The sequence below is a fragment of the Notamacropus eugenii genome, chromosome 4, assembly GCF_028372415.1.
Source record: "Notamacropus eugenii isolate mMacEug1 chromosome 4, mMacEug1.pri_v2, whole genome shotgun sequence".
Lineage (NCBI taxonomy): Eukaryota > Metazoa > Chordata > Mammalia > Diprotodontia > Macropodidae > Notamacropus > Notamacropus eugenii.
Genome location: NC_092875.1, coordinates 154,262,862 through 154,285,492, shown reverse-complemented (window position 1 = coordinate 154,285,492; position 22,631 = coordinate 154,262,862). Strand labels below are relative to the sequence as shown.

Below are 22,631 nucleotides of genomic sequence, written 5' to 3'. Positions count from 1 at the left end.
CAGCCTTTCTTATTGGTTATATGTTGAAACTTAACCCACTTACCATATAATGATGCTCATTTTTAGTTCTTTGGAGGCAATGTTATTCCAGGTCTTGCTGTCCATGCAGCAATACTGGTTAACAATCTATCTATTTTTAACAGTATTCTTACCTCTAAGTTTCCGTACCTCCAAGCTCTCCCCTTTCCAATCTATCAGATACCAAAATAATCTTCCTAATGGACATGTCTGAAATATAACTCCCCTGCTCAAAAACCCTCAGTGCTCCATTATTGGTTTTAGGATACTCTGTTGCCTCAACATGGCAGCCAAGACACACTGTTAGGCATTCCCTCAATTCAACATACTGTCTCTCACCACCTCGACCTCACAGAAGCCATTGTTCATACGTGCAATGAACTTTTCCTTAATTTCTGCCTTTCTGATTCCTTATCTACCTTCAAGAATCAGCTGGGGTTATCAGTTCTATTAAACTTTATATTACTATTATTAATTGTAATAATAGCTAGCTTTTATATTGTGTTTTAAGGTTTGCAAAGCACTTTACATGTATTATCTCATTTGATCTTCACAACCATCCTGTGAGCTGTTATTATTACCCCGATTTTACAGATGAACCAACTGAGGGTGACTTCCCTAGGATTACATGTAAGACAGATAAACACAGCACACAGGTTCACTCTTGATTTGATCAGACAGGAAAGACACTAAGAAGGGGTTAATAATCTTACTTTATTCTAGTCTCATTTTATCAGAAGAGGATTGCTGATAATGAGAGCACAAACTCCTACATCACCTAATCACCCTTCTTGCAGAGGCTGCTGAGAAAGGAGGGCAACTACTCCTAAATCTCTATGGGGTCAGTCAAGACAGGCACAACTTGTGCTTCCCCTAAATCCTCTCAAGCCTCCATGGGGGCCAGTTGAGGCAAACACAGATTCCCCTTCAAGCCTTGATGGGGGTCGATCAAAGCACACACAACATTTGTGCATTCAACCCTAAGGGTTCCCCATTCACTAACTAGTGACCACCTGCTTTATAGGGCATCAGACAAAGAAGGCATATTGCCAGCAATAGCCTCACAAGTTTACATCACCACATCCATGTAAGTCACTGCACAGCCAAGCTGTAGTGGAGGTTTATATTATTCACCATTATATAACTCTGGGCAAGTGTAGTGGAGATGTTTTGAATCATAACTGTGGGAACTCATATCTAGTACTTAGGAACAGGAAATTGTTATGGCTATGGATCCTGGGAAATGGAACTCTGAGAAATAATAATAAAAATTCACTTTACACACACTAAAATCCACCTTATGTACACAACACAACTAAACAAGTGTCTGAGGTGGGGTTTGAATTCAATTCCACATCCAGCATTCTGTTCATTATGTAACCTAGCTGTCTCCACCGTACCACCTACTGCCTTCAGTTTTCTTTAATTATATATGTGTGTGTGTATGTATATATGTATATATATATATATATATATACATATATACATATACTAGGAATTTAACAAACATGAACTCATCATAGTGTTCACAAAGAAGAATAAAAAACATGAACTTCTATTCTGTACAGTTTGGGTTTTTTAAGTGTATATTAAATTTAACAAGAGAATCATGTATCCCAGGTTTCAAGCCTGGAGCGTTTTACATAAGATTCTCCTGCTTGATGGGAAGGATGGTATTTAGAAACTATGTGCCTGTGTGAAATGTGGCATTGGTATGAGAGCTTTGAAGGAGAGGCAGTCTTCTTTCTGGCTTGAAGACAGACACACATATGGTTCCTGATTGTCTTGTATACCTACAAGAGTTTAGAGCTCACTCTCTGTCTGTCTCTCTGTCTCTGTCTCTCCCTCTCCCCCTTTCCATCTCTCATCTTGAAGCCCAGGTTACAATGACAAAATTGCCCTATTTGTGTTTCCTTCTGATTTTCTTTCTGCTCTCTGCTGTATATATTTTATTGACATTCTTTCCATCCTTTCTTCTTTCCCTTTTTTCCCTTCTTTCATTTGGTGCCTCTATTATCACCCACTAATTTACCGCACCCTCTATAGAAGTCCTTCCTTGTAAAAAATAAACATAGCGAAGGAAAGCAAATCAATATATTAGCCAGATCTCAAAATGCATGTCATTCTACATTTCCAGGAAATCCCCTCTGCCAAGGGGAGGGTGGTGAAGTCATAGTTGATCAGAATTCTCTAATATTTAAAAGTGATTTTCCTCTATAGTATTGTGGTCTTTGTGTAAATTGTTCTCCTGACCTATTCATTTCCATCTAAATCAGTTCATACCAACCTTCCAAGGTTTCTCTGAAGTCTCCAGATTCATTGGTTCTTACGGCACAGAAATATTCCATTCCACTCTTCCACAATTTATTCAGTCATTCCTAGTGTGACTGATCTTTTACTCCTCAAATTCTCTTAGAGCATTTTGTCTGATCTCTCCCATCTTTCTTTCATCCCCTACCCTGCATTATACTTAACTTGTCTGCCTCTATACCACCCCCAGTACAATGTAAGCACATTAAAGGCAGCAACTAATTTAATTTTTGCCTTTTTCAATAATAGCCCCCTAGTTTATATCCCTGCCTCCAGTTCGTCCCCTTTCTCAGTGATCTTTTACATGGAGGTCAAAATAATATTTCAAAAGAACAGGACTGACCATTTCATGCCCCTGTTCAAAAGGCTTTGAGTGGCTCTCTGTTGAGACCCGTTAAAGCCCTTAGCTTAAAAAGGCCAAGGTCCTCCGCTGCATCCTGGGCCATTTCCAGTTGTTCTGATTCATATTTGACCACGGCACCCAGATAACTCTGGAGGAGAAGGTGAGGCTGGGAGCTTTGCACAGCCCTCCCTCGCTTAAATCCAATTCACTTGAATGTCATGGCATCACCTCCCTGATGTCATGGTTCTTTTTGAGAACAAAGAACAAACAGTAAACAGCATGGCTTCTAGGATAAATTATAAGCTCCGTAGCCAGCCATTTACCACAACCCAAGTCTCCACTAGCTTCTCATACTTATCTCACATTACTTACCTTCAAAAATATTTCACATTAAATCACCAAGATTAAACATTAGATTATCTCCTGCCTTCATGAATATTTATAGACCATCCTGAAATGTCCTCCCTCCTCATCTCGGCTCCTCAGAATTCTTGTTTTCCTTCAAGGTTCATCTCAGGCGCCACCTTCTCCCCTTTCCCTGGTCCCCTAGTTGTTAGGGTTCTCTTTTGCTATTTAGTAGAAATAGAGACAATAGATACAAATTACCTTGTATCTATCAGTGTACATGTGTTATCCCCCTAGTAAAACAGAAGGTCCTTGAGGGACCTTGTAGCCTCAGCCCTAGCATAGTACCTTCAGCCAAGTTAACATTTCATAATGTTTGTCAAATTAAATAAAAGCTTGAAGAATACAATAAGGAAGTATGTGGTCATTCAATTCAATGTAACAAAGATTCACTATGCTATAGTATAGTTCAATGTAAAAGACAAAAAGAAACAGTCCCTGCTCTCAAGGAGCTTATAGTCTATGTTCTTTTATGTCTTTGTTTTAGTTTCCCAATTAGATATGTTCTTTTAGGGTAGAAATTGTGTCATATTTTTTTGTAATCCCCCTCATCTCCTAGTAGTGTCTCTGTATTCTCTCTACTATACATATGTATAAATGTACATATATATGTATATGTATGTATATATCTATACATATATTTATATGTATACATCATATCCTATCCTATATGTATGTATGCCATATACCTATGTATGTGTATATATCTATGTATACATATCATTCATATATCATTGATGTATACATATCAGTATATATACTATCCTATATACAATACATGCACATTCATACATACATATTTTATTTATTTCTTTGAGGATGAACAACATGCTATAAAATAGATGCGTATGTAGTACTAGCTAACATTCATATAATGCTTTAAAGTTTGCAAAATATTTCATATCTATAATGTCTCATTTGAGGCTCACAGGAACCCCGTGAGATAGCATTGACCAATTAAATGCCATGGACATTTTTAGGCTGTCGCTACAACGTTGATGTGTAAGAATGAACAACCAAAATATAAAATAGTGTAGCTTCTTTTTTTAATATTATTTTCGGAGAATCTATGGACAGATTTCCAGGAATCTGTGAAATTGGATGGGGAAAGTATTACTTCTTTTTTTCCCCATTAATCTTTGGTCTCCTTTGATTATTTTATGTATTTTATTTTATGCATTTAAAACCATTATCCTAAGGAGATCATTGGCTTCATCAGAATTTCTAAGGGGTCCATAACTTAAAAAGAAAGTTAAGAATTCCTGGAATAATATAACCAGTGTTAACATGAAACCCTTTTACTAAACTTGACATTTCTGAATATAACTAGAGATATTTTGGGGGTGAGGAAAGCGGATGTCTTTATACATCCATGTGAATATATGTGTTTGCTTACAAAATCATTTTATTTATAACTTCTCTCAACGGTAGACTTGGCTTTTGGTCTCTGGGCCCTGCCAGGTGTTAGGAATATGTGTCTTCCTCCTAAAAATAACCTGTTTCTGCTCAGTATTATCCACATTGTAGACTATTTCATCATAGAAAACCTTTGGAATGCAGCCAGATTTTAAATCAAGAGCTATAAATCTCTACTTTTCATTATATAGTACTTAAGTAGCCTTTATCTTTATAGATAGCTACTGGCTACTTGAGAAATGATTTCCTTCAAGTCATTCAGAGACCAAAAATAGCAAGTGTGGTTCCAGTCTCCATGTGCTTATGACTTTGTAGTCAGGAGACCTGGAATATAATAACTGAGAAATTAGATTCCTGGGTCCTGTGGGAAACACTATAAACTTCAAGAGAACATTATGTAAGGACTGTTTTTTGGAACTAGAATGAGACTTGAGAAAATACAGTCATTGCTGAGTTCTAGGTGAAGATTGCTATGTTACTTCCATCCTTCCTGGCCCTCTCCTCCTCAACCAGGCTTTAGTTACTCCTCAATTTTCATTTGTATTTTTATTTTTACAATACCAGAGTTGTTATTATTATAGAGAATTTTAATGAAGAAACTCCCTTTTCTAATTCAAATTGGTACCTCCTCTGCCACTTATAGTCTTGGAGAGCCAAGAGAAGAAGAGTTTTGTTTGGCATTCAATTAACAAGTATGAGTCAGGGATGGAATTTGAACTTACTTCTTCTGGACTGTCTACCACTATTCTATACTGCCTTTGTATACCTTTGTTTTTAAGAGTATAATGTCTTCAACCAAATGAAGTTGTGTAAGGTACTCAAGATATCTCAGGAGATGTATCATTACTCCATTGGGTCTCAATAACTCTTATTTTCCCTGTGATAGAGTAGTCGAGGTCTGCTGCATGCCTTAAAATTCTAGTACCCAGAGAGTTAACAAGAGTATTTCATGATTCTCAAACATGGATGAAAGATGGAACTCAAAGTCCTACAACCTTTCAAAAGTGCTATAAAATCAAAATTTTAAATTCAGTTTTTAAAACTTCTCAGTTCCAAATTTTTTCTCCCTTCCCCTGCATCCATTGAGAAAGCAAGGAAAATAAAATCTGTTACAAATATCGATAGTCAATTTTTTAAAATTCTAAGTTGGCCACATCTCCTTCTCCTCCCACCCCAAATAAACATCGGTCTGCACTCTAAGTCCAATCTTTCTGGAACTGGGTAGCACATTTCATCAAAAGCCCGTTTAGAACTGTGGTTGGTTTCAACTATGTCCTTCAGAGTTTCCAAATCTTCCAAAGCTGTTTATCTTTACAGTATTCTTGTCATTGTGTAAATTGTTATATTGGTTCTGCTTACTTCACTCTGTATTAGTTCATTTAGAGAGAGTCCTAGGTTTTCCTGAAAGCATCCCCTTCATAATTTCTTACAGTGTAATGGCATTCCATCACATACGTATATCATACACACACACATATATATATATGTGTATATATATATACATATATATACACATATATATATATATATACACATATATATCGCAACTTGTTTAGCTGTCCCCATTGATGGGCACCCCCTCAGTTTCCAATTCTTCACCACCATGAAAAAAGCTACTATGAATATTTTTTGCATATATTGGTCCTTTCTCTCTTTCTTTGTTCTTTTTGGGGTATAGATCTAGTAAACACCAAGACTCTAACCCTGTTTGCTTTTGTCTTTTTCCAAATGCTCAAAGGGCCTGCATTCAAATCCTGCCTCTTACCTCTTACCATCTGTGTAACCTTGGACAGGTCACTCTATCAGTTCTCTCATTTGTAAAACAGGGGCAGTTAAGTTAGAAGATTGCTAAAGGTCTTTCCACCTCAAAATTCTAAGCTCTAAGAGAATTCAGGGGCATAGGATTGGGAAGTGTGTATGGATTGCCAGCTCTTGCATCAGCATGCCTGTGGCAACTGCCCTTCGTGCCAATGAATGCTAGCCTGCATGTAAACTTCAGTATATACACTATAGGCTGCCAACTCCTGATCAAGATGTTACTGGGTGTTCTCATTAATGATTATGCTTTAAAAAAAATTAAAACAATTTACTGGCATTTGAAAGATGAGAAGTTGGCTTTTGTTAGGATTTGGTTCCTATCTCTGTGTTTTTGTTATGGCTAAACTCTAGCAATTGGCTAATGTCCCAAGTGAGCAGTATATTCAGAGATTAAGACTGTGTGGGTGTTTTGTTCCCAATCTAATTGTTTGTTGACTGAAAAAATGAATATTAGGACTTTTCCTACTTAAGGAGTCTTAGAACATCAAAATTGTGTTCTCTAAAAACCCATTAGTTAGCCTGGGAGCAAAAGAATAAACATAATTTATTGTCCTTTTGACTAGTTAGCCATCACGTTTACATAACTAGTTGATTAAGATATCAAAAACAGTATTATCTCTTTGGTAACTTGGTGTACTAGGAAGAGGACTGAATCTAGAATCATGAGACCTGAGTTTGAATCCAAGCACTGTATTTGTATAACCATAGGTGAGTCACTTTTCTTAGCAGCTAGGTATCATAGTAGACAGAGGACTGACTGCAGAGCCAGGAAAATCCAAGTTTAGATCACACACTTCATATCTGTGTGACCCTGGGCATGCCACTATCATCTGGCTGCCTCAGTTTCCTCAAATGTAAAAGGGAAATAATAATAGCACCTACCTACCAAGGCTGTGAGGATCAAATGAGATAATGTCTAAAAAGTGCTTAGTATAATACCTGGTACATAGTAGGTGCTTAATAAATGTTTGTTCCCTTCTCTTCACCTTTAATAAACAGAGAACTGAGTCAAATTTATAAGGCTACAAGTCATGCCCCAACTGACAAAGGTCAGAGGATATGAACAGGCAGTTTTCAGAAGAAGAAATCAAAGCTATCTATAGTCATATGAAAAAAAATGCTCTAAATCACTATTGATTAGAGACATGTAAATTAAAACAATTTTGAGGTACAACCTCACACAAATCAGACGGGTTGACATGACAGAAAAAGAAAATGACAGATGTTGGAGGGGATGTGAGAAAATTAAGACAGCAATGCCTTGTTGGTGGAGCTGTGAACTGATTCAATCATTCTGGAGAACAATTTGGAATTATACCTAAATATGGAACTCTGGCTATCAAACTGTGCATACTCTTTGACCCAGCAATACCACTTCTGGGTCTGTTTCCCAAAGAGATCATAAAAATTGGAAAAGGACCTCCACGTGCAAAAATATTTAGAGAAGCTATTTTTGTGGTGGCAAAGAATTGGAAATTGAGGGGATGCCCATCAATTGGGGAATGACTGAACAAGTGGGGAATGTAATGGAATACTATTATTCCCTTGATAAGAAATGATGAGCAGGTGGACTTTAGGAAAACCTGAAAAGACTTGCATGAACTGATGCTGAGCAGAACCAGGAGAACATTGTACATTGTAACAGTAACATTGTGCGATGACCAACTTTTGATAGACAGCTCTTCTCAGCAATGCAAGGACCTAAGATTCTAAAAGACTCATGATGGAAAATGTTATCCACATCTAGAAAAAAACTATGGAATCAGAATGCAGAATGCATACTTTTTGCACTCTCCTCTCCCTCCCTCCTTCCCTCTCTGTCTCTCTCTCTCTCCATCTCTCTGTCTCTCTCCCTCTCTGTGTCTCTCTATCTCTCTCTCTCTGTGTCTCTGTCTGATGTCTGTCTCTCTCTGTGTCTCCGTCTGTCTGTCTCTCTCTGTATTTCTCTCTTTTGTTTCTTTTTTCTTATGGTTCCTCCCGTTGGTTCTAATCCTTCTTTACACCATGACTAATGTGAAAATATGTTCAATACAATGTATATGAAGAGCCTATATCAAATTGCACACCGTCTTGGTGGGGGGAAGAAAGGAGGGAGAAAATTTAGAACTCAAAATCTTATGGAAGTGAAAGTTGAAAACTAAAAAAAAAAAGGTACAAAGGGCTGTGATCTGCATTGATGGAGGGAATGCCCATATTAAAGAAAAGCTTTTTCATAATTTTAAAATAACAATTATGCAAAAGTGCATCAGAAAACTGTTAAGTTCTACATAAAAAACCTTTATTATAAAAAAGGGAAAAGGACCTACATGTACAAAAATATTTATAGCAGCTCTTTTGTGTGGTAGCAAAAAATTGTATATTGAGGGGATACTCATCAGTGAGGGAGTGACTGAACAAGTTGTGGCATATGAATGTAATGGAATATTATTGTGCTATAAGAAATGACAAGAAGGCAGATTTCAGGAAAACCTGGAAAAACTTTACATGAACTCATGCAAAGTGAAATGAGCAGAACCAGGAGAACACTGTACACCGTATCAGCAACATTGTGTGATGATCAACTATCAATAACTTAGGTCCTCTCAGCAATCCAATGATCCCTTCCCTTTCCCTTCTGCTCCCTGAAATTCAGTGTCCTCATATGTAAAATGGGGATTATAATATCTACACTATCTACCAAATGGAGTGACTGTGGGAAAGTGCTTTGTAAACCATAGCTATGTAAACAAAGTAAATACCAATTAGTTATAAACAATTTGAACATGAATTATTGTTAGTACTGTTTTGTTCTTGTAGATGGTCCATGTTTATTAACTATCTTTGATTTCATTTTCAAGTTAACTTTCAATATTTTTATTTTCTCTATAGTTGTGGATTACTGTGCCTCAGAAAGCCATGGCTGTGAACATGAGTGTGTAAATGCTGATAATTCCTATTTCTGCAGATGCCATAAAGGATTTGCTCTTAACCCAGATAAAAAAACATGCAACAGTAAGTTTCAAGATGTGTCATTCTTATGACATTAGGTGGCTTTGGGCATTGAAGTCTCTCAATGCCAAATTAACACTTGATTTTTCTGGAGGATTTTTCTTCTTCTCTGATTATAACTTAATGACCACCCTTTCTTGACCTTCTTGACAAGTTATCCCAGTTTTTTTCCAAGATCCATCCTGTGGAGAATCAGAAAGGTCATCTTCCATAAAAGATCTACACTTGGAGGGGGGAATCCCACCTTCCTCCCAAATATACCCTGGTATGTCATTTGGTGCTAACATAGCTATATATCTACAATTTATTATCAGAATTTTAAAGCAAAAGTCTTCATTGGAATGTAGCAAGATGGTGTATTAAACAGTCCATCCATATAGGTCCAAGAGTCCCCTACTCTTAGACCTAGATGATACAAGACAGGCATGTGGTGGTGCACATCAATAATCCCTGCTACTGGTGAACCTGAGGCTGGTAGATTGATTGAGTCCAGAAACAAAAAGTCTTATGCCAGTCTGGTACTCACACTAAATCTGGCACTAATATAGTGAGTTCCTGGGAAGAGGGCTGTGGAAGAAGCCACTAAACTGCATATAAAGAGGACAAAAACAGCCCAGGTCAGAAACAGAGCAGGGCAAACCAGAGATAGGATCAGCCCACAAGTGGCTACTAAAGTTATAATTTGGGCAAGGTAGGGAGACCCAGTATCAAGGAAGAAAGGAAATAAGGATGGGAAGGAAGGAGAGAGGGATAGAAGAAGGAAGAAAAGAAGGAAGGAAGCAAGGAAACAAGGAAGGAAAAGGAAAAGGAAAAAGGAAGGAAAAGGAAAAAAAGAACGAAGGAAAGAAAGAAGGAGAGAAGGGAAGGAGGGAGGGGGGAAGAAAGGAAGGAAAGAGGGGGAAAGGAAAGCGTGATATACCAAAATATAAACTTCAAAAAAATCTAAATTAAGAAGTGATCACACTCACTTTTCAAAAGGACTAGCAGCATGTTATTGTAAATATAGAGTTCTTTAGTGCACACAAGTGTTTGTTTACTTCCTTGACTGAGAGACTTAAAGTTCACATATTAGGGTCCAAATGAAGATTAATTTTTAATGAAGATAAAGCAACTCTGAAGTATAAGCTCTAAGAAAATGGGATTCAATTTATTTTTGAAAATGACTTTACAAAACTTTTCATAAACATTTATTACAGAAACAAGGAGTCCAGTACTTAGAAACACACATACAACTAAAACAAACAAAAAAGAATTCCAATACTTAATCTTCTTGATATTCTTACATCCACTACTAATAAGCACCAGGATTAGGGGCAACATGGGACTAAAGAACGCAGCTGGATGGATAGTTACAGCAGAGATGAGCTGTTGGACATCAGTTTTCTTCTTTTGCTCCATCCACCTGCCAATATCTTCCCTGCAGCTCCAGCTGCTATAAAATGTCAGGGCTTTGGACAGAAAGAAGGAATTTGGCTGTAGTATTAGTAAACAGGCATTCTTTATCTGTAATTCTGTGTAATAAGGGTGATAGCATGGATAGACAGATAGATAGATAGATAGATAGATAGATAGATAGATAGATAGATGACAGATACACACCTAACTAAATTTGTACTGATCAACTAGTCAGTTGATTCAATACTCTACAACTGAATATGCTAAATTAATTTTGAATATGATTTTGAATTAATTCATTCTTTTGATGACACTGTGCTAAGTATGAGAGGAAGGTAAAATAAATGTAAGACAATAAAATGTTTCACAAGAGTTTATAATTCAGTTGGTAAGATAATATATACACCCATGAAACCATAAATTTTCCAAGGCTGCATATGACCAAGTGTCAAAAAAGAGTGATAATGGCACCAAGTTCTATAGAAGTCCAGGGAGAAGGGAGATCAGTGTTTTTTGGAGTAGTCAGGGAAGGCCTTGTGGAAAAGAAACCTGAGGGAAGAAGATAGGCCAGCAGTATATACTACTGGGAGTCAGGAGATCCATCCCTCATGACCACTAGCTAGCTTGATCACTTTGGGAAATTTACCTTTCTGCGCCTTACCTTTTTCATCTATAAAATGAACATAAGTAGTATTGGCCTTATTAGTTCACAGTGATTGAATAAGAAACAAATAAGTGACTGAATAAGAAAATAGATATAGAAGAATTTTACCAAGCTTAAAAGCTCACTTGTAGTTATATATAAAATATTCTTGGACATGGTTCTGGGGTTGGACTTCAAAGGAGGGGTAGGTTCTGGATAAGTGAGGAAGATAGGGAAAGGCTTTCTAGGAAAGAGGAATAGGACAGATAGACTTGGATTCAGGAATGATTCCTTCTATTTTCTCTGAGACTTCATTCTATTAACCATCCTCTCTTCTCTATGAAACCTTCAATCTTTCCCTTTTTATTGGTTTCTTACTCTCTGCCTGACTCTATCACTTCTATGCAGGTTTCCTCTATTCTAAATAATAATAAATTTTTAAATTGCCCCTTTAAACCTTCTAATCCCTCTGACTTTCATTCCACCTCTATTTTCCCCTTCATTGGTGAATTTCTTGAAAAAATCATCTGTACTCCCTACATCTACTCCCTTGACATTCACTCATGCCTCAATCCTTTTTAAACTGACTTCTCTCTCCACCATTCTACTGATGTTTCTTTCTAAAAGCCATCAGTATCCTTCTTGTTGACAGGTTAAATGGCATTTTCCCCCCATTCTCATCTCCCCTTGACGTCCCTATGCTATTTAACCCCATGGATCATCCCTCTTTCTTCTGAACGTTTTCTTTTGGCTTCCATGACAGAGGCTCTCCTGTTTATCTAGATCTTTGACCTCTTTTTTTGTCAACTTCATTGTCTTTTCTTCTTTCCTTCATGTTAATATAGGTGTCCCCAAAGGTTTAGTGCCCTCATCCCTCTTCTGTTCTCTCACTATAGCTCTCCCTTGTTGATGAAATCCTTTCCCACTGCTTCAACTATCACCTCTGTACAATTAATTACTAAATCTCTATCTTCAGCCCTGTTTCCTGTCTCAAGTTGACTTTGTAGGCACAGAAATAGTCAGTGAAAAGGGAAATATTAAAGGAGGAACAACAAATGATTTTGCTTCTTCCTATGATTATAAATGGATCCTCAAGGGAGTAAGGTTCATTCACAAACCTAGAGATTGTCTAGCATCTAAACAGTAAGCATCATAGACTGAGCCTTCTGAGATCCATTCTTCTCTTTCAACATTCCTACAATTTAGCTCTGAGAAAGATCCCCAAAAGGAGCTTCCTTACAAGAAACAATATAAACTGACCCACCAAAGAATGGAAAAACAACAGCAATAATAACAGGTCACATTTCTACAATGCTTTAAGGTCTGCTAAGTTCTTTATATAAATAACTTCATGGAAAGGGGCTGGCCACCAAATGGAGGAATATTAGGCTTTTCATTGATGTGAGGGTTCATTTACCACAAGAGACTATAACACTGAGGAAATTCTCCCAACAAACTGGAATGGAAGCTGTCACAAATGTAACTGAGGCTTGTATTCCTTGCTAATATCTTAGAATAATTATGTGGGCTTATAGAGAGGTCAGGCCTGATTACCTGTAGGTCTAAGGGATGTGGTGAGGGAAAGTATGCAGCTATTGCAAGAACATATAGCTTCCACTACTTGGCATCCCCTCGCTAGGCCCAGACTCCTATGTACCATGGACAGCACTCAGGTGCTAAGCATTAGAGGTCGAGGAGGCAAGAAAGTATAGGTATAAGGGCAAGAAGAGGCATAGAGAGGAAGGATCATAGAGAACCCAAGTTAGATATGGTAGGGAGAAGTATGCCTTGTACCTAACAGCTGCTTAATAGATCTTTGTTCATTACTGAATTCTTCTCAAAAAAGAAGGGGGAAGAAAGAGGAATGAATATCCAAAATATTACTATCTTGGAATTTTACCTGTAAAACAAGGAAAGAGTTATTGCTGGGTATCATTTGGTTTTCCTAAATCAAAGTCATTGTTTCTTTTCTTTTCTTTTTTTAATCAGAGTTGGACTATTGTGCTTCTCTTAACCACGGTTGCCAGCATGAGTGTGTCAATACAGAAGATTCTTATTCCTGTCGATGCCTGAAAGGATTTAACCTGAATCCAGATAAGAAAACATGCAGGAGTAAGTCCCTCATTGTGTCAGCCAAGAGTGGCTGTTTCTCCTTTATGGCACCTTTCTGGAGTTTATTATTTTCTGGGGAAAACTTGATAGAACATCTTAATATACAACCACCCCAAACTTCTGCCTTGAATGTGTGTAATAGTTTTATCAACACTATTCACTCATTTAGTCTGTATTTTTGTCCTTATTGGTGGGGGCAGGGGCAGGTCAGGACCTGTGATTTTATCAACATAGAGATATCCCCGTGTGGAAACTCCCTCTACTAATGCAGATCAGAATTCCTCTGGATCACTTAGTCTTAGCGCATCAAGAAGTTAAGAAAGTAACCAATGGTCACACAGTAACTATGTATGGCACAGGCAGACCTTGAATGCTTATAATTAGTAGTAGTAGTGCTTTTAAAAAGGCGGCCATTTTTGAAAATGCACAGTAATCCTATAATGTTCACAAACTCATACTACATAGCCACTCCAACTAAATAACTACAGTAATCCTATAATGGTCACAAACTCATCCTACATATCCACCCCAACTAAATAACTACTCAGTTATGCAGTGCATTAAGGTTTACAAAACACTTCCTTCATGACAACCCCTTGAAGTAGGTTGTACAGGTACTTTTATCCCCATCTTAAAGATGCATAGACTAAGGCTCCGAGAGATGGCATGAGCTGCCTACGATCACACAACCAGTAATTATAAGAACCAGGATTTGAAACCAGGATTCCTGATTCCAAGCCCAGCTTGCTTTCTACCGTACCACACCAGAAAGTACCTTTAGTTCTAGAATTCTCCTGAGGGGTTCATGTAGAATCACTTAATTTTAGCATCCCCATGAAATGACCAGAACTCTTATTTGGAGAGACAACTCCATCTCCTTCACTTTCAGATCCCATGACATTCAGGCTGCCCAGAAGCGTCACTAGTGCCCATGATAAGGGGAGGAACAGTAGGCATCTATGTTTTCCAAAATTTAATGCTATGCCTTCTGTTTTACTGATCACTGTTGCTGCTGAGTCATTTCAGTCCCTTCTGACTCTTTGTGGCCCCATTTGGGGGTTTTCTTGGCTAAGACACTGCAGTTTTTTGCCATTTTCTTTTCCAGCTCATTTTATAGATGAGGAACTGAGGCAAAAAGGGTTAAGTGATTTGCCTGAGGTCACACAGTATCTGAGACCAGGTTTGAACTCATGAAGATGAGTCTTCCTGATTCTAATCCCAGGACTCACTGTGCCACCTAGTTGTTCTGAATCTGTGTCAGCAAAATTTTATTATGTAATTCAGTATTACATAATTTTGGTATTAATTATATATGTATATAATTATGATTTAGATTTGGATCTATAATTTGGATTTTATATATTTAGGTTTAATTATATTAAGTCTAATATATTGTTTTCTAGTGAATATTCACATATTGTTTATGCACACTCTAACTTGTACACTTGTTTTAATGAATGTTGTAGTTACACCACTTTAGCAGATAGTTACATAGTCTCATTTTAAAATTAAATATTGAATGCCGTGCCTTACCAAAGTATGATAACAGTGCTTAAACATAGTAAAACATTACATCAGAATTTTAATTTCATTCCCTACAGAATGTAAAACAATTAGATGGGATGATTTCCACTAGACCACACATGCACAGAATTGCTAGAGTCAGATTTTCCTACTTGGCCTCTTCTTGATGTTGACCACAACTTTTTCCATGAAAGTGTGTGCATAACAGCACCCAGGAGAAGTCACCCATAGGTGACTTATTTGTGGGTGTTAAGATTCATTCCAAAACTTTAGGAGATCTGTGATATTTGTCAGCGTGGGCACCCGCTAAGCCAGATCACTATCCCTCTGGTGTTTCCATAAAGTCAAGTCAACAAGCGTTTATTAAGCATGTACAGCTCTATATCATGAAGTCTGAGAGCAGAACATTAATAGAGGAAAAGGGCTGGGGAAGGGAGTGGATAAACCTTTATAATGGGCAGAGGATGTGCCAGACACTGTGCTAAGTGCTTTACAAATATTATCTCATTTGATCCTCACAACCCGGAAAGTAGGTGCTGTCATTTGCCTCATTTTACATTGGGGAAACTGAGGGAAACAGAGGTTGTGACTTGCCCAGGGTCACACATCTAGTAAGTGTCTTAGACTGGATTTGAACTCAGGTCTTCCTAACTCCAGACCCAGTGCTCTATCTATTGACTGCTTAGCTGAGAAAATATGGTACAGTCATAGGCAGGCTGGTTTTAGATTAAGAGGACCCAGGTTAAAAATCCCAGTTCTGGCACTTATTGCCTATGTGAACTTGGGTAAAATGCTGAATCTCTCTGGGCCCCCATTCCTCATCTGTAAAATAAGAGGATTTGGGCTCCATGACTGATTATAGACATATTGTCTAAGTCTATATTATACTCTTATGAACTTATACTTAGGAGGATATATCTGTATGAACAGACAGATTTTGTGTTCCCAAAAGGTTTCATTGTGTGTTACTTTCTAAATGAAGCAGAAACAAGCCATAAAGAATCCATTTCAATCTAGAAGGTTCCTAAGATTTCTCCCAGTCTGTTCTCATCTTGTACTTCTTCCTTCTAAAAGGGTATTCAAAATGAATGAATCTCCCTTTCTTGTGGAGAGAGGCATTGGAATCATCCCTTTCAAAAGGGTAGGTAGCCATTTGAAATGTCTTTGACCAATCAACACATTTATTAAGTAATTACTGTGTGCCAGGCACTGTTCTGGGTTCTGGTGATACAAAATGTGTAACAGTCCCTACCCTCAAAGAGCTTCCATTCTAGTGAAGGAGACAACATGAATATGTACGTGGACAACAAATACAAAATTAATATAAGGTAGTTTCACAATGGAGATGGTTATTGAGCTGAGTCTTGAAAGAACTTAGGAATTCTGAAAGGTAGAGGAGAGGAGTGAGAACCTTATTGGAATGGGAGACAAAGGCACTGAGATGGGTGATAAGGGTGTCATGTCTGCTGAATAGTGAGTAGACCAGCATGGCCAAGTTGAAGAGTACAAGAAGGGGAGTCATGTGTAAAACTAGAAAGGTAGGAAGGAGTCATGTTGCCAAAAGATTTAGATGTTAACAGAGGCATTTATATTTGATCCTAGAGCAATACGGAGCCAGAGACATGATCAGATATGTGCTTTGATGGAGAATGGATTAGAAAAGGAAAAGGCTTGAGGAAGGGAGACTTGTTGCCATAATTGAGATGAGAGGTAACAAGGCCTGAATTAGGGTGCTTATTGTGTGCGTGGAAAGGCAGGACATATGCTAAACAAGTAATAGAGATAGAAATAACAAAATTTCTATTGAATATGTGGGGTGAGTGAGAGTGAGGAGTCAAGGGTGAAAGGTTGTGAACCTGGCAAATAATGGGGAAGTTCAGTAGGGGGAGTGATTTTGAAGGAAAAGATAATGGTCGTGTAGAGCTTGAGATAGCTATAAACCATTCTTTTGGCAATGTCTAATAGGCAGTTGGTGATAGGGGATTGGAGCACAGGAGAGAGACTTGAGCTGAATATATAGATCTAGAAAGCATCTGTTTAGAGATGGTAATTGAGTGAAAGAGACAGAGAGAGAGACAGAGAGAGAGAGAGAAAGGGAGGGGGAAGAGAGGGACAGATTGAGAGAAAGATCAAGAGAGAGGGGAGACAGAGGAGAGAGAGGAGAGGAGAGACAGACAGAGATGAAAGGGAGGAAGGGAGGGAAGGCGGGAGAAGGGGGAAGGGAGAACCTTTTCTGCCAAAGACTGACAAAGTGATGGACTTAACCAAAGATGATGTGTGTATCTGCCCACAGCATAATGTAACCTACCTCCAAAGTACCCCAAACTCTACATGAATTCACTGCACTTATCTCAGCATCTTCTCTAATCAGGTGTCCTACCCTTCATCCAAGAAAAATAAGGGTTTTCTCCCCTAGAGTACAGCATCCTGATCCACCCCCACTCTAGCAACTTGCCTCCTTATTTGAATTTCTGCTACCTGAGGCAATAGGACATTGGAAGGGCACTGAAAAGGTGATAGAATTCTGGGCTTTCACTCCATCCTCAGATTCAAGTGCCAGGTCTCACACTAGCTCTGTGATCATGGGCACATCTCCTAAGCTTTCTGATTATCCTTTCTCTCATCAGTGAGTTAGGGCTAAAATCCTACCATTGCCTTCCAACAATTTGGTTGTAAGGAAAGCACTTTCTAAACCTTAAAGTACAGCAGCAATATGAACTCTCTTTTTTACTTTCCACATCTATTCCCTTTAGAGTTGGCCCTGGTGATGCTCAGTTACCTAGATGGACTAGATGAGAGCCTGACTATCAGCTTCTCTCAGGAGTTTCATGTAATCCCAAGGAATCCCTATATAGATTTTGGGGGGGGTCAATAAATGAACTTGGGTAGAAAAAACATAACATCTTCATTTCAATATGGAATTGGCTTCCTTAGTAGTCCTACGAATTTTACTTATACATTTAAACACTTTATGCTGAGGATTGGCCGATAGGTTTCAGCAGATTGCCAACGAGGTCACAACACAAAAAAAAAAAGGTTAAGAACCCCTGCTCTAGATGGCATTTTTGAAGAATGTCAGGAACTCCTAGAAATGAGGTTGAGCAGTGTAATGTATTATTTAAGTTGGATATGCCCATCATCTTTGGTCAAGTCCATTTGTTTGTGTCATTCTGCAGCAGCTAAATTTCTTGTAGTTTGGGGAAGGCCTTGTTCTCTCAGGCTATATGACCATAGGGCTAGGATTACTTTCCTGATGCCCAGTTAGCTTTCAGTCAATGCAATTCAATACACATGTATTGCTCTCTCTGCCCTCCCTCTCTGTCTCTGTTTCTTTCTCTGTCTTTTTGTCTGTCTCTCTGTCTCTCTCAATGTGCTCATCAACTCATGGGCTCCATTATAAAGCATAAATAAGTATACAGTTTGCACAGTAGATAGGGATCTGGACTTGGAAGAACTCATCTTCCTGAGTTCAAATATAACCCCAAACACTTATTAGCTGTGTGACCCTGGGCAAGTTAATTAACCTTGTTTGCCTCAGTTTCCTCATCTGTAAAATAAACTGGAGAAGGAAATGGTAAATCTCGTCAGTACCCCAAGTGGAGGTCACAAAGAGTTGAATTTGACTGAAACAATGGAACAGTAATATGTGCTAAGCACTTTACAAATATTATTTCATGTGATCTTTACAACCCTGGAGTAGGTGCTGTTATTATACCCATTTTGCAGATGAAGAGACTGAGGAAGGAAGAAGTTAAGTGGCTTGCCCATGGTCACACAGCTAGCAAATGTCTGAGTCTGGCAGTTTGGTTGTGATGGTGTGTTCAGTCCTTCAATCATATCCGACTCTTTGTGACCCTATGGACTATAGACTACTGTCCATGGGGTTCTCTTGCAAAGATACTGGAGTGTCTACTTAGTCTGGCAGTTAGGTAACTGCTAATTCTTATATGAACTGGTGGACCATGACATCAGGAAGGTGATGCCATAATAACTTTCAAAGTAAATTGGATTTAATGAGGGAAGACTGCAAAGTCACCATTGTCACTCTGTCCTCTAGAGCCATCTGGGTCTAGTGGCAAGACTTAGGTCAGGATGACCAGAGATGACTCTGGATGAATAGATGCAGAGTGAAGTGAGAAGACCCAGGTGAACACATTATACAATAACAAAACTATGCAAAAATGAACCATTTTGAAAGAGTTAAGAACCCTGATCAACGCAATGACCAACCATGATTCCAGATAGACACTACCCACCATCCTCACAAAGAGGGATGGACTCAACATGCAGGATGACACACATATTTTTGGACATGGCCAATGTGGGAATTTGTCTTTGTTTGACTATGCATATTTATTACAAGGGTTTTGTTCTTTTCTTTTTTATATGTAGTACAGAAGAAGTAGAAGAAAAAATAAATGTTTGATATTGTAAAAATACAATTTAATTATTTTAAATGGATGGTATGTTAAACTGCTCTTGGAGGGTCATATATGTGCTTTTTTGCCTAGTCCAAGAGGTGGGTCCTGTCTTCCAGCTTCCTCCATATGAGCTGAACTCCTCCCCTCTGCCGGCTCACAATAGCATATCTTTCTAAAGCAAAGATCATCTCTAATTAATGAGGGAGAGAAATAGTTTCTCATCCAACCTAAACAGAAGATTTTTTTTTTAATTTCTAGGGGCATTTTTTTGTTATACCCTGGAGAAGATGACTTTTTTCCCCAGATTTCATTCCTTTTTCTCAGATTTTATTCACAGGGTTCATTCAGTTTGTGATTTTTTTCACAGCCTGAAGCGTGTTAATGGAGAATTCACGCTATACCCTACTTTTTTCCCCATCCTTCCTGAGTTTCCTTTACAACTCATACTGTGAAGCACTGTCGTATTTTCAAAGCATCAGTCACTAGGGTTCTGATGAAAACATGAAAGCCAGGCCTGAGCTGCCTTCAGAGCTGGGGACTGTGGCCTGAATGATCAGAAAGCCTGCCTCCCATAAATACCACTTTGACCCTGCAAGACTGTTGACTTCAGTAGGACTGATTGAGTTTCACTTTGGATGGGTGAAAATTAACAGCTGCTCTGTGCCCTACTCCCCAAAGCTTGTCCGTCTTCCTCATTTGGCACTTCTCATCCACCACCTGGTCAGTATTAATTAGTCTTTTATGTGTGTCTGTCTTGTCCCCTCTGCCAGACTCCATAGTCACTGAGGGCAGAGACTATGGTTAATAATAATAATAGCTTACATTTTTTAAGCATGTTGCCTCATTTGATCATCATGACAATTCTGTGAACTAGGTAATACAAGTGTTATCATTTCCCACTTTAAATATGGGGAAACTGAGGTTTGGACTTGTGACTTTCCCAGGTCAATGCTCACCATTCATAGCCTGATTCCAGAAATGCAGGTTTCTGTCTTTTCCTGTTCAGAGAGAACTGAAGGGGGTGTGAAGGAGAGGTCAGACATGTGCATTTGCCAGGGCTCTCTTATCTTGGCTAGTTAAGAGCTAGCATTTATATGGCACTTTAGGGTTTGCAAAGCACTTTATAACATTTGATCTTCCCAACAATCAATCAGTAAACATTTATTAAATGCCTACTATGTGCCAGATGCAGTGCTAGGTGCTGGAAAATGGCTAAGTGACTTACCCAAGGCTGCATAGCTAATAAATATCCGACACAAATTCAGCTCAGGTCCTCCTGAGTTCACCCATCTAGAAGCAGCTGAATAACCCAGTAGATTGAGGGCTGAGCCTGGAGTTCATACCTAATCCTGTCTTGGATATTTACTAATTATGTGACCCTGAGAAAGTCACTTAATCTCTGTCTGCCTCAGTTTCCTCAACTATAAAATGGAGATAATAATAGTGCCTTACCTCCTAGGGTTGTCGTAAGGATCGAATGAGATAATGTTCATAAAGTGCTTATTATAGTAGGTGTTTAATAAATGCTTGTTTTCTTCCTCCTAATTCCAACTCTGCTGTTTGGTTCACTATACCACCTAAATGCCTCAAAACGTTCCTATCACTGCATGAGAGAGCACTGGACCCCAGGGGCTCCAAGGGTTCCAAGTTCCAAAAGAGTAGATTACACCATCTACTACCCAGCCCAGCAGTCTTTCCTTCCGTCCTTCCACAAATCCCCACATGGCCCCAGCTCAAGGGGCTCCCAAAGCTTGGATGGCTATACCAGCTGCCTCTCCTCCTTTCGCACTCACTTTCACCAGTCTCCCATTTCCTCGCCCACATCCCTCTTGTACTTCACTCAATCCAAAAACACTTCATGCTCTCTCACAAACACACCCAAGCCTGGATCCCATTAACACTATACCAAATATGCTTGGATCACCAACACCCAAAGAACATATTTTCACTCTTGAAATAGTCAAGGAATTTGCAGACACCTAACAGTTGTGGGTGAGAGGAAGCTTCTCAGAGGATATAGAGAGCCCAAAAGACCTGGATTCATATCCTACCTCTGACACACACTAGCTGTGTGACCCTGGGCCAGTCACTTAATCATACAGAGCTTCAGGCAAGTCTCAAGAATATAATTTGTAGAACAAATACTGATCTATGTTAGTATAAGTTCAAGAAAATAAAAAACTCAGACAGTCAGCTGCTTCTTTCTTCCATTTCAATGGCCTGGGAGTCTGACACAAGCTTACATAAGGAGTAAGGTACCCATACTTAATACATTTGTGCTGACTAGCTCTGACTGCAGCTAAATGGACATCAGAAAAGTCATCCTGTGTCCTCCATAATGAAGCCAGCCCCAAAGCAGGGGCCGAGTGGGAAGAGAAACTCAGAGAACGATAGAAAGAGATTCCCATTCAGTCTGGTTTGCTCAGGAATTTTGCTGGGAGAATTCTCCATTCAATTTTGCATGTGGTTAATGCTCCTATAATGCCATCAGGGAGATTATTAAGAAAGATTATTAAGAAAGACTTAGGCACAACACTTGAACATAAAACCTTTGAATTTTAAAGAACATAAACCTTTAAAGACCTGCCTTGCTGCAGGAGAAGAAATAACATCTCCATTCGGTATGATCCTGCTTTGAGCTCCTCTAAAACTGAGTCAGTCCTGAAGAATTCTAAATTCCACTGTTTCCAGAGCCCTAAACTTAGTGACAAGAAATAGAATTGTCTAGAGGAACATTCCTGCAAAGCATTATAACCATCTTTAAATTTTTAGTTGCTATCTTTTGTTTTTATATCACTTTCATTTCTGAATGGGCAGCTAGATGGCACAGTGGATGGAGTGCTGGGACTGGAGTCATGTACATATGGCTTCAGACAGTTACTAGCTGTGTGACCCTAGGCAAGTCATTTAAAACTGTTTGCCTCAGTTTCCTCATCTGTAAAATGAGCAGGAGAAGGAAATGGCAAACTGCTCCAGCACCTTTGCCAAGAAAACCCCAACTGAGGTCAGGAAGAGTCAGATATGACTGAACAACAACAGCATTTCTGAATATATCTCTCCCTCCTTCCTTACTTGGGAAGCCATCCTTTGTTAGTGTTGACCTGAAAACTTGGTTAAAGAAAAAGCAACAGGCTAAATGCGTACATTTTATGATTTAATTAATTAATTAATCAATTCCCTATTAAAGAAAATGGTAACATAATGCATTATGGAGCCAGAAAGATGTTCTGGCTACCCA

The 22,631-nt window shown here is 38.6% G+C and overlaps 1 protein-coding gene across 3 annotated transcripts in view; it reads left to right on the top strand.

Annotated features, from left to right (window-relative positions):
- The window catches only part of MATN2 (matrilin 2), a 203,856-nt gene that overhangs the window by 123,399 nt on the left and 57,826 nt on the right, over nt 1-22,631 (top strand). For all 3 annotated transcript variants that reach the window (XM_072603435.1, XM_072603436.1, XM_072603434.1), the window contains exons 6-7: nt 9,179-9,301; nt 13,326-13,448. In XM_072603435.1, coding sequence (XP_072459536.1) covers nt 9,179-9,301; nt 13,326-13,448 — 246 coding nt within the window. The remainder of the gene's footprint in view (nt 1-9,178; nt 9,302-13,325; nt 13,449-22,631) is intronic.